Source organism: Neophocaena asiaeorientalis, unplaced genomic scaffold (assembly GCF_003031525.2).
Source record: "Neophocaena asiaeorientalis asiaeorientalis breed wild unplaced genomic scaffold, Neophocaena_asiaeorientalis_V1.1 scaffold45, whole genome shotgun sequence".
NCBI lineage: Eukaryota > Metazoa > Chordata > Mammalia > Artiodactyla > Phocoenidae > Neophocaena > Neophocaena asiaeorientalis.
The window spans coordinates 10134027-10148210 of record NW_020174642.1 but is presented as its reverse complement, the minus strand read 5'-3'; the positions used below and the strand labels follow the sequence as shown (position 1 = coordinate 10148210).

At 51.2% G+C, this 14184-nt stretch overlaps 1 protein-coding gene across 3 annotated transcripts in view; it reads right to left on the bottom strand.

Moving 5' to 3' along the window:
- ABCG1 (ATP binding cassette subfamily G member 1) overlaps positions 1-13976 on the bottom strand; it is a 56948-nt gene extending 42972 nt beyond the window's left edge. For 2 of the 3 annotated variants that reach the window (XM_024758345.1, XM_024758346.1), the window contains exons 1-2: positions 13918-13959; positions 7142-7385 (exon numbers count right to left, since the gene is read on the bottom strand). In XM_024758345.1, coding sequence (XP_024614113.1) covers positions 7142-7385; positions 13918-13959 — 286 coding nt within the window. Of the gene's footprint in view, positions 1-7141; positions 7386-13917 lie in introns of all 3 variants that reach the window. The other variant, XM_024758347.1, reaches the window with a different exon arrangement.
- Between the last annotated feature and the right edge of the window lie 208 nt (positions 13977-14184).

Here is a 14184-nt window from a genome sequence, read left to right as displayed (position 1 = left end):
CCCCCAGGGATGCCACTGTGGTACCTGCTCCCAAAGCAGGACTCCAGCCTCATCTCCTCCACAAACCACAGGCTTCTTATTTCCTCCTTGCCAGGTAGCCCTGGATCTTGATGTACCTGTTTTGTACATGGTTAGGCTTTTCTCCTCCCAATTGGTGAGCTCATTTCAAGACCAAGATTGTACGTGTTCTGCAGAATTCCAAAAAGCAGAACTTGGATCAACAAACGAACGTGACTCGAATTGAAATTTCAGCTCAACAGACAGAATTCTAAGAATAAGAGTCGTGCAGACACGGACCTGGCCATGCAGAGGGATGTCAGGGTCTGGCTGCTGCCCAGACAAGCTGGCCACCCGTTGTCATGGGGCGAGAGGGACTGCTCCACGGGTGAGAGGTCAGATGAGGGAGCTCCCAGGACCCTTTGGGCTCCAGGATTCTGGCTCTAAATATAGGTCTCAGCTGGACATAATCACAGTTTTGAAATCACTCTGGCCCGTCTTAATTTTGACACCGAATGCCATTTACCCCCACAAGCACAAAGGTGACTAACGACAACACAGCTGACAAAGTGAGAAGTAAAACTAAGGGCTGTGGGTCAGGCCGGGTCCCTGCAGGTGCATCAGCCTCCATCCTTCACTCTGAAAACTCTTGATGCCTTTTCTCAAATTAGGGGCAAAAACACTCAGTATCAGAGATATTTCACTTGAATGTAAGCTTTCCTATAGAGGTTTTGGAACTCCATCAGCAAGGGTTTTATAGAGCATGTACCTCCATTCTACAAACCCCTGGTTTGTACGGTTCAGTCTTTCCAAATGTTTTTTTAATCTGACCCACGTGGTTACCTTTGGTCCTTAAATAAACAAACCTGTTGATTCTACAACTGAACTCAAAAAGAGCAGGTGTATGGTTATTAAACGTTTTCTTCTGCCAATTTATAGACAAAAGAAATGGTTTCGTGCTCAGCAGAACGTCACCCTGTGTTATTTCTTGGCCTTGATGGATTCGGTTCCGGTTTACAAGAGAGGACATTAGTTCCTGCATGTGAAGTTTTCAAGGTGTCAGCATATTTGGGGGTGTTAAAGGAAGGCAGGAGGGCACCCCCCCAGCAAGTGAAAGTGAGTGTCACAAGAATGTCCTTGAAAAGTGATAGTGACACCAACCCCCCACTGAGCAGAACACAGTCCTGCAAAGTCACACTGAAGAGACCAGATGGCTCCGGACCAGGCACACTCTCTGGAAAAACAGCAACGTGTTACTGTGCCTTGCCAATCGGAAGGCGACGGGGGTGGCCTGACAGTGAAGCAAAGGAGAAGAGCCAGTGTCGGCAGGGCCACTTGTGCCGTGTCTACGGGGGCTGTTGAACCTGATCGAGCCACACTTGAATCACGCACCCCTGATTCCATGTCCCAACTGGTGACGGTTTGGCTTCCATGCAGTGTGCTCCAAGGGAGAGAAGGGGCTGGCTGGAGAAGGGGCACCTAGACCCCTTGGATGTTCAAGTTCTGCTGTAAACTAGCAAACCCTTTTGGTTTTGTACATGGTCACGCTACATCCATCTGTCCTGAGAGTCAGCCCATCCTCCACAGTTTTTCAAAGCCTCTTTCGGAGCATATAAGACGGAGGTACAGAACTATTCCAGAAGACCTCATCACAAAATGGGCCTGAGAGGAAGCCACTGAGAGCCTGAGAACTGGCCCGGGAGGGGATGGGAGGAGGTCTCCAGCCATCTGCGTTCACCAAGGTGACCTGGGGTCATTGGGCTCCCAGTGTAAAGCTCCAGCCTCAAGCAGGGTGCCCTGGCAAGCAAGGTTTAGGTTTGCCACACTGCACTATAAGACCAGTCACAGCCTCAAATAAAGACAAAGGAAGAGTATCAAAAGCCATTTCTTTTGCACCCCAAAGAAAGCCCACCTTAGCACGGTAGTTTCCAAGAAGTACAAAAGTAATTCATTCATGCTTGGGGAAGAGAAACCCGCCTTTGCACTTGCGCAGCTCCCCCTCTGGAGCCCCCTCTCTGCTCTGGGATTTCTAGATTCTCCCTTTCTCTGGCCTTCCCTCCCCACCCCTGTCCCAGTCGGTTGGATCAAGTCTCCCAGCGCTGGGTTGGAATCCAGTCTTCCCTTAATGGAATCGCTGAAAGGGATTTTTATTTTTTTTTGCGGTACGCGGGCCTCTCCCTGTTGTGGCCTCTCCTGTTGCGGAGCACAGGCCCTGGAGGCGCAGGCTCAGCGGGCCCAGCCGCTCCGCGGCATGTGAGATCTTCCCGGACCGGGGCACGAACCCGCGTCCCCTGCATCGGCAGGCGGCCTCCCGACCACTGCGCCACCAGGGAAGCCCGCTGACAGGGATTTTAATGTCACATTCTACTCATTTTAGCCGGCCTGTCAGTGCAGGCCTTGTGAAATTGCCGTGGAAATTAAGAGAAAGCAAACTTCAATTTGAGAAGGGTGTTCAGATGCATTTTTATAGCTCAGAAGCAAACCAGTACAGATAATCTGATGGGGGGCTGCCTAGAATATTTAGCTCCATCCTGGCATTTGGCAAGGATGAAGCTGGAGGGTCCGGTTTCAAAGTAGGAGGTGCTGTCCCATTCCATCGGAGTGTTGAGGCCCCTGCTGGGCTGGGGAAGAGTAAAGAAAACTCTCCAAACCCTCAGATATTACTCTTGTTCTCAACCCACAAGGTAATCTTGGGAGGTGTTATTTCATTTCTAAGAATCATGTCACCTGTTTGCGCAAAGCATGCCGTGCATGCCAGCCTCACCTCCCTGGGGAGGAGACAGGACAGCCAAGCCTCTCCATGGGATTAGGAAACCTCTTTATGGGTCCTTGTGAAAGGCAGAGGTGACTGACATCCAAGCAGGCCGATTAAAGGGGAAATGAGTCAGAGGTAACAGTCAAGGCCGCCCCCAGTGGTTTTGTAAAATGGGGTGAGGCACATCCGTGCCATAATGGTCCCGTTGTGTGCTCACATCGGGGCCGGATGTTTACTAGGTGTCTTGTCAGGTCCTGTAGCCTCAAGCCCCCCAGACCTGCCTTCACGTCCCACCTCCCCTGCTCCTGTGACCTGGGATATATCTCTGAACTTCGTGTACTCCACACATTGAAAGGACAGAATTGGCCCCTGAGCCGACTGGACCAAAGGGCTGCTTGAACTGTATAAATGCAAATGGCTCCAGTCTCCTTGGGGGACAGACGACCCAGAGTACCCCCTCAACTCCACTGTGTGGACGAGCTCTGAAAGCGAGAGTGCTGTCTGAGTGGAGAATTTTCTCCGCTTCACCTCAGCATTTCACAATGTGGATTCTCTTCTTAACAAGGGGTCCTAAATGTTACCAACGCCAACGCAGTGTCTACCATCCAGGGAGCAAAAGCCGCTTTCAAAATTAAGTCACACTGGGGTGGGTGAGGACAATCAAACCGGATTGTTCCCCTACGTCCCTCGACACAATAGTTTGTGTAACGGCACCGGAGTCCACATTGTTCCAAATCATCTGTCCCATCAACTTAGGCTATGTGAGTGAATTCCTTGAGGGAAAGTAATCGCTGTACCAGAAGCCAGGGAAATCATCCTTGGGGTGTACTTTTTTTCTCCTGAGAACAGTTCCTTTCACAATTATGTTGTCTACTAGGAATCTATGACATGATCCAGATTTTCCTCTCGAGCCATCATTAACCATATGGTGAAAATGGAGCTAGAATTGAAAATACAAGTTGTTTTCTCCGACGCTGAAGTCAATGCCTGGCAATTGTCAAGCTCAAGAATTAGAAAGCATCAGTGCCTGACATTTGCCTTCTTCAAAATACTGCTGTGGAGTTACTTACGACCCTTCTACTAAGGATTATGAAGCTCTCTTTCTCCGTCTTCTTTCTTTAAAATAACTGTGTAGGAGTTTTTAATATTATTCTAATCCCAGTGCCAGGCTTTGCTACAGCATTCTGTGTGTTGTAGCACCATATTCTGGGAGAAAACGGCTTTCCTAGAGTTTACTGGAGTGGCCCAGTGTCTTCGTGATGGAAAGAAGCCTGAACTAGGAATCCGACGGCTGGATGGTGGACCTTGCTGGCTCCGACCTTGAGCGAATCACTCCAGCCCTCAGGCTCCTTTGTCCTTCACCGCACACTTCACTGTGGTCATTACAATGAGCTCAGCACATAAAGTTGAATTTAAAAACAAAAACCAAAAACCAAAAGACTGTTGACTTGATACAGACAGAAAAACAGAATATGGTCAGAGGAGTAAGAGCATAAGCTCCTGCCCCAAAGTTCGGTCACACTTGGCATCACGCTGGGCATCCCACAGAGGCGACACGAAATATAAAACTACCACCAAGAGAAAAGGGGAATGCTTGCCAGCTCGGCAGCATCTGTGGGCACCAAGCCTGGAGAAGGAGCACAGCTTCCCTATGGCCGTGGGGAACCTGGCACCCCAATGCCCTGCCCCAGGCGCTGCCCGGTGCCCAAGCGTCGGAAACCACCACCCAGCCCCCGGCCTAGCTCCCAGCTCAGGCTCGGGCAAGCCCTTCACGCGCGGCTTCCTTTCTATTCAGTGAGAAGGTGGACGGGTATCCCACACCCTCGAGGTATGCGGCAGTGATAAACCATCTAAATTCTGAACTGAGAGGGTACCAAGAACAGAAGAAACGATGGGGCTGCACGGGAGAATGGGCACAGAGAGGGAAGTGGACACAGGCACTGGGGTGGAGAAAGAGGCCAGGAGGAAGCCAGACAGTGAAGTCAGGCCTCGTTGGTTGAGAAACCAAACACGTGGACACGCCAGACTGACGGTGCCCGACTTCCTCTCCAGCCCTAGCCATCTCTGACTCACAGGCAGGTCCCGGGGGGCCCACTTTCTACTCCTCCCCGCTTGAGCCCACACAGGTTACTGCAGGGCAGGTGTTTATCCGGCAGCCATCTGGGTGGGGCTTCCTAGGAGGCCACCGGCCATGGACGGTAGTGGCTCCTCCCTCATTAATTAAGAGGCGATCACTGTTGACAATCAGTGTGACCAGTTCTTACACGTAGAGAACAGAGGGTGGGCAAGCCGCACACCCGACCAGGAAATGGTATTCTTCACCTGCCAGCCCCAGGTGAACACCTGCAGGGTTGGATTTCAAACCAAGATTCTGCCGTGGTTTTCAAACATGTGCATTTCTGCATTTCAAGCCTTCACCTGCGAGGATACCCACCCAAGCGTTTTCAGCATCATGACCACGTTTCTAAGGCCACACGTAACACGTGGACAGAAACCTGCCCACGTGGCCCACAGGTCTGCCGCCGTTTGTCTATAGAGACACATCAGGTCAAAACCTCACGACACCCTCCTGGTTGCTCAGTGCATTGTTTCGGTAAAATCTTTGTTCAAGTGGAGAAGGAAAAGGCTGGACCCTTATGCTGAAATTTCAAGAGGCTCAACCAAATGGGCCCAACCCTGAGCCTCTCACAGAATTTCTTTGTTAACGAAACAGGCTGGCACCCTCTGAAAATGTTGAGTCTCAGATAACAGTGCTATGGTATCAACCGCTGAGGAGGTTTGGGATCTGTTCCCATTTGTGCAAACAGACACAAAATCACCCCACAACCAGCTCGGCTCAAAGGTCCCAGGGACCAGTCAATCAAGGTTCTAAAATCATGGCTCCAAGGAATTCCAGGGTGCCCACGCCAACCGTCTCAACTGCTTCACGTCAAGAGAGCAGGAAGCAAAATGAAGGCAATAAGGGGCAGAAAGATGAAAAGTAAACACGTGAGTCTTGGTGGGTCTTCTTCAAAAAGGAAGAAGGATTGAATCTAGATTGAAGTTGAGAGCTCTAAACAACCCCAATATTCCAGGATGTTCCGGGGGTACCTGAGTCACTTTGTTCCAAATTCCTCATAGATTTTCAAATTGTTTTAAATGATTCATTAGAAACTGAGGACCACTGTTTCTGGGTGATGTGTAGCACGTCCTCTCCCAGTCACCCCCCCCCAAAGATGGATACATGGAGGGTGCACGGGGCAGTGGGGGACACGGAGCGAGTTCCACGGGAAGAAGTCGGTCAGGCTCGAGAAAAAAATACCAACCCAGGGAGGCATTAACTCCACACACTTTGAAAACCTAGAGCTGGCAAAGGAGCATCCACGTTGCTGAGAAAACTCAGAATACCGTCAGTCATCAGTTCCATTAACATGCAACAGGCTGGCGGCAAACTCCTGTGTGCGCGGCTCTCCCGAGACCTCCGAGTCCCACCCGCTCCGTCATCTCTTCTGTTTTTATGGATAGCCCACCAACGCCCCCCATGAGACAGTCCTTTCAAGATCTGTAAACATACATGTCTGGTTTCCAGAGAGGTTACTATAGGTCACTGGTTACTTTTCAACACTTCAAGCTTGGGAGGAAACACCTGGCTTCCACTTTGCTCTGAAACATTAAAAAAAAAGAGTCCGATCTCGAAAGACTAACATTAACGGCATCCAGTAAAGAGGACCCTCCGAGTGCAGACAGGAAACTGGCACACATGGACCCTGGTCAAACTGTGTGATCATATCAGAGCTTAAGAACCAGTGTGTGACTCACAGACGTAGAAAACTTATGGTTACCAAAGGGGAAAGGAGGGGCGGATAAATTAGGAGTTTGGGATTAACAGATACACACTCCTGTATATAAAATGGAAAAACAGCAAGGACCTACTGTATAGCACAGGGGACTATACTCAATATCTTGTAATAACCTATAATAGAAAAGAATCTGGAAAAGTGCATATATATATATATATATATATATATATATATATATACTTATATATATATGTGTGTGTATATATATATATATATATATGTGTGTGTGTATATATATATATATGTGTGTGTGTATCTGTGTATCACTGAATCACTTTGCTGTACACCTGAAACTAACACGACGTTGTAAATCAACTATACTTCAGTCAAAAAAAAAAAAACAACAAATGCTGTGAATCTTGAGTCATCTAATCTGATCTGTTCATATCATAAGTGAGGAAAAATCTGGCATAAAGCAATTACATACATTGGCCACAGCAGAGCCAGAGTCTGGAAAGAGAATCAGCCTCCCAGCTTCCAGACCCAGATCTTCCCAAACAACCTGTTCCTTCCTCCGAGGTGCCTGCGCCTCTGGATGCCCCCGCCCTACCTTTCCTCCTCCACCAGGGACCTTCTGGGACCGAGTAGGAAAGGTCCTTGAATTCGATGTTCACAGCCGCCCTCCGCGGCAGGGAAGAGAGGCGCTGGGCCTCTGAGAGACTGTTCTCCTCTTTCTTCAAATGTCCGTTCAGCAGCTCCATCTCTATGACCTCCCTGCTGCTGGAGACCACCTCGTCCACAGAGACGCACACTGACTTGGGCTCTGTCATTGCTGCAGGGTAACTGCTACCATTCTAGAAAGATGGGGAGGAAAAGCACCAAGAGGAGGTGTAAGTTACACCACGGGAAGGACCACAGGGACTCACCATTAGGCTCAGGGCCATCGATCAGTCAGAGTCATCGATCAATGCTTCTCACCCTCCATGGTGCCCCCAGCGTCACAGGAAGGATGCTCACCTAGACGAATTCCTCCTCCCCGGCCCTCACTTATTCTTCTACTAAAAACATGCTAAAGACAAACTATGATCTACCGTCTCATTTAGGAATCCTAACATCTAATCACAAAACTGATAAATACATCACCTGTCTCAAAGAATGAAACACCAGCCACCCTAAAAATTATCTGCCTGCAGTCCACTCACTAAAAAATCCCATAAAAATGCATGAGGTTGCTAAGAAATGCACAACTGAAAAAGCTTTACAATGAGCTCTTTTAGTCCCTTCCTGGCGTAACCTCATAGACATTTCTCAAGAGCAGTGATACCACTTGGACGGACGGGGTTTGTAGGAGATGGCCTTTGTGTTTCCCTTGTAAATCTTCCAAATCCCTTACAGCTCTCCTCTCTCACTGTACCTTCATAATGGCACTGAAGTGTTCGAAAGGTTGATTTGTTTTTCTCTGGGATACAGACAAGGAAACTGAGGCACAGACTATTTTAAGGAACTTGCTCTGAGCTCTACGATCAAGTGAGGGGCAGAAGTGATCCCAGTATGAGTCATCTTGAAAAAATGGTTGCCTCTTCCACTGCATCACCTGGATACCTAATACATAGCTACACTGGCTTTTCAAGCTTCCATTGGGAGTCCTTTGAACTGTTACAGATAAGCCAAGAATCAAAGGTCTTTAAGCAAAGAAAGGAATATTCTTTCTAATGGCTTGGCAAGGCCGGACAAGTCAATATGCCTTAGGCACCTCCAAAACACAGAAGAACCCTGGGGTGGATGAATAATGCGCGGTGCTTTTTCTAGCTGCTTCTTGAATCAAGACAGAACATTCCACAGTGCCCAAAGCGTGGCCTCTGGCGACACTCCTCCGTACTGTTGCAGGCAGTCAGCCTGATCTGGAGAGCCCGTGGACAGCCACCTTTGATAATTCAGGCCCTTCTGATGGCCGTAGGACTGGGGAGATGCTGCCATACTGCTGTTTGTTCTAAATAACATCCTACTGTTATTTGTCCACAGCTTGTGAGGTATTTCTTTAAAGTTGATGGCTTTTTGATCGTTATTGTTCCTAACAAAAGGCTAAAACAAAACCAGAGAATGCATCATCCATAAACACCCTTATAAACTCCAGCAACTCTAGTGACCGAAACAAGCCCTCCCCCGCCTTAGAGTGGCCTCTTGAGGGTACGTGACCGCATCCTTGAAGAGGATTTCCATTATTATTATTCCGCATTATTTCCATCGTGGAAATCTTGGACGATTTGGAGGTTCTGAATCCTTAAAACACAAATAGGGGGATGGGGAGATGTGGGCACAGGGGTTTCCGGTTCTTGTGCTGTTTGAAAATGTTGCTTTGCTGTTTAAGAAAAAGACACACAACACACACACCTCCCAGGCATCTCCTACCTCTGGAAAGCTTAAACGCATGAAAACTTAGCTGACTATAACATTCTGTGGCTAAAAATTAAAGTGCGGAGTAAAACTCTGACAAAATTAATCTTGGTTTGCCGCTGGCACCGAGGATGAGAAATGCTTCAAACACAAGCAGGAGTACGTTCGTACATCCTCCGCATAATTGGGGAAGTTTGTCTTAGCCCGACCACGGGCCTCCTCAGAGCCTGGGCTGAGAACGAGCCTCTCCGGCTCCCGGGAGGGCGCTGCAGGGCGTGGCCTCTGCATCCGGGCTTGTCAGGTGCGTCCTGCGTCAGCACCCCTTGAAGGAACAACAGGAGGCCCTGCCCCAGCTCAGCAGGCTCTTGGCTTCGTGCACCTGCAGCTCCAGCACCCAGAGCAGCACCAAATGCCACCCCTGGGCCCACCTGTCTTGCTCTTGGGGAACACGAGCTGCTGTCCCAGGGTTATAACCCCGTTTGACTCCACAGGGGCCCTGGAAACACCAAATCCTGGCTTTGCTGGGGGGTGGGGGGTGGGTAGTGGACAGAACAATGGGTGAGACAGTTAGTTCCAGGCCTGGTCCCCAAAGTCCATCCTCACCCCTACCTGGAAAGGTGAGACGTCTACTTCCAGACCCGCGTCCTGCCGGGGCACTGGCCCTAACGCCGGGAGAGCCAATTGCTCTGTCTTCAGTTGGGGGCGGGAGCTTCCAGAAGCCCCTCCCCAGGGCGTGGCCCCCTCCACCTCCCGCCACCTTGGACCATCCACACCCTCCCCCAGCACCCACCACTCGCGTCAACCCCTGAGGTAGCCCAGGGACAGGTCGGGTCTTCCCTTTTTAATGAAACCTACACGAATACAGGGACAAACGGCCATGACTCCACCCACCTGCCAGCTGGAGCAGATGCCAGACCTGGATTATGATGAGGGTCTGACTTGCCCGTCTAGACTCCAAGCCTATTTATCCTCTCACTCATTCACTCACTCACAGCCCAGATAAAGCCCTGGGCATCAGCAGTCAGCCAGACAGACGTGGCCTGTGGCCTCAGCTCGCTCAAGTCCAAGACTGGGCCGCAAACAATTTCAATGCCAAGGGGCAAGAGCTAGAACAAGACGATGCAGGGACCCACGAGGGTCACGCAATGCAGTGGGGGCCCTGGGTGGGGATACCCGGTGTTTCTGAGGAAATAAACTGTGAGGTGAGCTTAGCGAGGTGGGGTGGGGAAGGGGTGCTCGTTCACGACCGACATTCCCTGCGAGGGAACAGCACGTGCAAAGGCTCGGCAGCAAGACAGCGGAACAGCTGGAGATCTGAAATTCAGGGGCTGGAGTTCTGATTTGTGGAGGGGGGAGGGGCTTTTGGAACAAGGTGGGACTAGCGAGGCACCCGGGGTCCGCACGGTGGAGGGCTTGCAAAGCTTGTTAAGGGATGTGCACTTTATCAGGAGGTCTCTGCGGGCCGCGGAGGCATCTCAAGGCGGAAGTAGCAGACCAGCGAGCCGGTGAGAACGTCTCCTGCAGCCGCCTGCAGTGGGAAGGGTGCGTGGCCTTCACCAGCGGGGGGCAGTGGGGAGGGAGACAAGTGGACGGGCCAGTAGGACAAAGCTGGGGGAGTAAACTGATTTGGGAGCGAGAGAGTGAAGCCAGAGGCCCGTACTTACTATTCACAGTTTTGCATTAATACCTCCCGCGGAGTAGGTAAGCAATTAGGAAGAGTAGCGACTATTCGTGCAGCAATGCACAATTCCAGCGCGCTCATTAAACTCCAGACTGCACGGGTTACTCCTCCTCTGTCTCCACAGCTCTCCGGGGGCCGGGGCTGGGTGGGGTATGACCCTCTGCCGCTCCATTTCACGAGGAGACCACCTCACCTGCCTGAGACCCCACCGTTAAGGGATCCAGCTCTCTGCAGCTTCCCTGCCTGCACGGGTCCTCCCAAACAGTCCCCAGCAGCGCCGGGACGTTGCTTGGCTTTCTGTAGGCAAGCTGTAGTGGACCCTGGGTCATCCCAGCCCCCGTCCCTTGCAGGGAAATCCACAAGAGAATGGGGGACCACACAACCCTACCCCTAAAGCAACCGACACCAAAGCAGTGCATGCCATCACCCACTTTTCCGCTATGGGTGTTCAATTAATAAAATTCTGAAATCCTATCTGATGGGTGGCAGTGGCTGTCACTCCAAAGTAGACCAGCTCTCTGGAAACACATCCTCAGATGAGAGCCGCCGGTGATGTAGGTTACAGCTAGCTTGTCCTTAGCCTCCTGAGTTCATTAAAGATGAAACAAATACATCCTCCCTCCCCATTCTTTCCCTTTCTTTGTTCGCTTCCCTATCTCGCTGAAACATCGTCTTTGACCTCCTCTTCCACACACAATTTGTGCTGCATAAAAAATGGTAAATACTAGTGAGTCCGTTCACAGGTGTGGAATGCAGAGGAGACCCTATTTGGACTGTTCCTGCCCGCTGTTGTTAGGAATATTTTCTTGGGCACTGATTTCAGTTTGAATGCTAATATACTGAGATGCTTGTTTAGCTGGGGAGGGTCTCTAATGGTCAGAGAGCCCCTGAGCCACTGTGAGGCTTCTTCACTCTCTTTACCCAGGGAAGTCCAGCTGGAGATAGAAACTTGCCCCACAGCATCTGGGGGAAGGGAGGAGAGCCAAGAGGAACTCGCAGGCTCCAGGCGTGCACTCTCACTGCTGCCAGCTATGGTGCCCACCTAGACCAGCAGACCCTGCAGCTGAAGGGCAGATCCCTCCCTGGGACCCTGGGCACATTAGAGGAGAACGTACTGGTCCAGTATCCTCAAGACCACCGCCTAAGGGAAAAGAACCCAAACGTCACGCCCTTAACTAAGCAAAGGGTAGGTGTCACTGGCATGGTCGCTTAGAATGCCAACCTCATTGTCTCCAAAATCTGGCTTCCAACAGCCCCAAATACCAGTCCCCATTGGGAGCCCTTGCCTGCCCAGCCCAGCCCAGCTCAGGGACTCTGAAACACCATGTGGGTGCTTCTTCCATCCTCCAAGGCACCTTCTCCAGACTCACACCAGGCAGCCAGCCCCGGGCTGGACCGCGGAGCAAAGTTTAGGATCCTGGGTATCTCCCAAGGGCTCTGTTTATGACTTGGGTAGAATTTTTAAAATTAAAAACAAAAAAGCACAAGGTTTTCAGGGAGAATGGTTTTCACACAAAACAACATTCTCTGAAAAAATGAGCTCAGCCATTGGCACCTCCACACGAACGAAACACCTGAGTTCTGGGGCTGTCTCCAACCATAACGTAACATCCAAAATATCTTGACATAAAAACACCTGTACCTTAAAACATTCTGATTCATTATTGTCCCACATGTATGAGCTACTTTTGCAGTCTTGAAAGGGCTTCAAGAGTTAGTTACCCAGTATCTCCACGACCTGAAACTTTCTTTACCCACAACTAACAACACTAACCTCCTTCATTTTCCATTACCACCATCATTTAGGAATCCCAAAGAAATGAACACGGGTGAAATGAAGAACGGCCAAGTGTTACCCAAACATGCAACCAGATAAAAGCAAATGCCATGAGAAGGGGACTGCCTCTTTCATTTTTTGATCCCTCTTATATGTGAGAAGCTAAGTCATAGAGGCAGAACATGCCCAGAGATGGGACCCGGCCTGTGCGTCCCCCTGCCCCTGGCTCTTTCCTGCTCTACCAACCTCCTTAATGTGTCCGAGGCCCCATTGTATCGGTTTACACAAAATCATTATATAATAAGCTGCCGAGGCTCGGTATGTTCTACAGTAACCTGTTTGGAATCATAGGATGCAGTTGTCAGAGCAGAGCATGCGCAGAAACCCGGCTACTTCTTTTTTTTTTTTTTTTCTTGAGCTCAAGGCAAGAGGTAACTGTCGGTCAAATCCTGCTGAGCCCTGCTGACTTCAAATACGGGATGCTAAAAATGAAATAAAGGCGAGGGGTGGAGGGGAAAACCGATGTGCACGGTGGGGTTACAGCTCAAGGGAAGTGACTAGCAGGATAGTAAATACATAGACAAAGGATAGAAGGGGGATGGATAGGGAGGGCGAGAGGGCTTGGAATACGGAATGCTTTCTACTTGTACTTTAGATGACCTGAAATCGGTCCAGAGGTACCTAACTGCACTGTCGGCGTGCTAGGCATAGAAATGAAGGGCCCTAGGATGGGTGAGACGATGGTTAGTTTGTTTTTTTTTTCCTAATGTGACTTTTTGGAGATATGTTAAAGGGGCAAGTGGAGACTCTTGACCACTCAGAGGAATAGCACTTACTGTAGTAGTGTCTAGCAAAGAATGCGCCTGCAGCCGGTGGTACCCCTACGGAGCTGGCACCCTTGGGAAAAGTGAGATGCGTGCCTCTGTCCCCACCCTATTCTCTCTACAGGGTGCAGAAATGTGGCCAGAGGTACCCAGGCTCGGCCCTCATCTGCCTCCCCATGACTCCGCCGCCCCCTCCTGAGCAGGTCCAGGAGAGGCTGTCCCCGAGGGCGAAGGGGCAGCACGGGCTCCGGCTCTCCACCGCCTCTCTCTTTTGTTCCCCCAGACAGTGCCGGTGCTCCGGAGAGTAGCGCGAGAGGCGCCCGCTCCCCAGGCTCTGGCCGCACGCGCCGGCAGAGGGATGGGGCCCCCTTTCCCTCTGGCCCGGGCTGCCGCCCCGCCCCAGTACACTCCGGGTCCCCAGGCCCCAGGCCCCTCACCCGGAGGCAGACGAGGTCAAGGCCATCAGTACACTTGTGGGGCTGCTGGCCTCCTTCCTCCCTGCCTCTCCTGGCCCCTCCGCCTTCCCCGCATCCTCGGCTGCAAGGGGCATCCCGAGGAGCCAGGTAGCTAGGGCGGGGGGCGATGGGAGGCGGGCGCCTCTCCCGGGGCTCGGGGGACAGGTGTCAGGGTGCGGGTGCGGGTCTTTGTGCTTTTCCTATTCTCCTAGAGAACAGAACCAAGCCCCGGGGCCAAAGGATGCGCTCACTCACCATGGCGGTGCCGACCGAGAAAGCGGCCGTCAGACAGGCCATGCCCCGGGGGCGGCGTAGGGGCACTTTTTTCCTTGTTGGGCATCTCTCTGCCACGTAGGAGCGTGAGAACTAAAGGAGAGATGGCCGCTCCAACGACCCCTCCCCCGCCACTGCAGCTCCGTATCTGGGGTGGTACCCCCATACTGAGGCAGCACGCTCACTCATTAATGCAGCATTGCTGTGTGCCAGACGCAGAGCCAAGTGCTGGGTAACAAAGGGGTGACT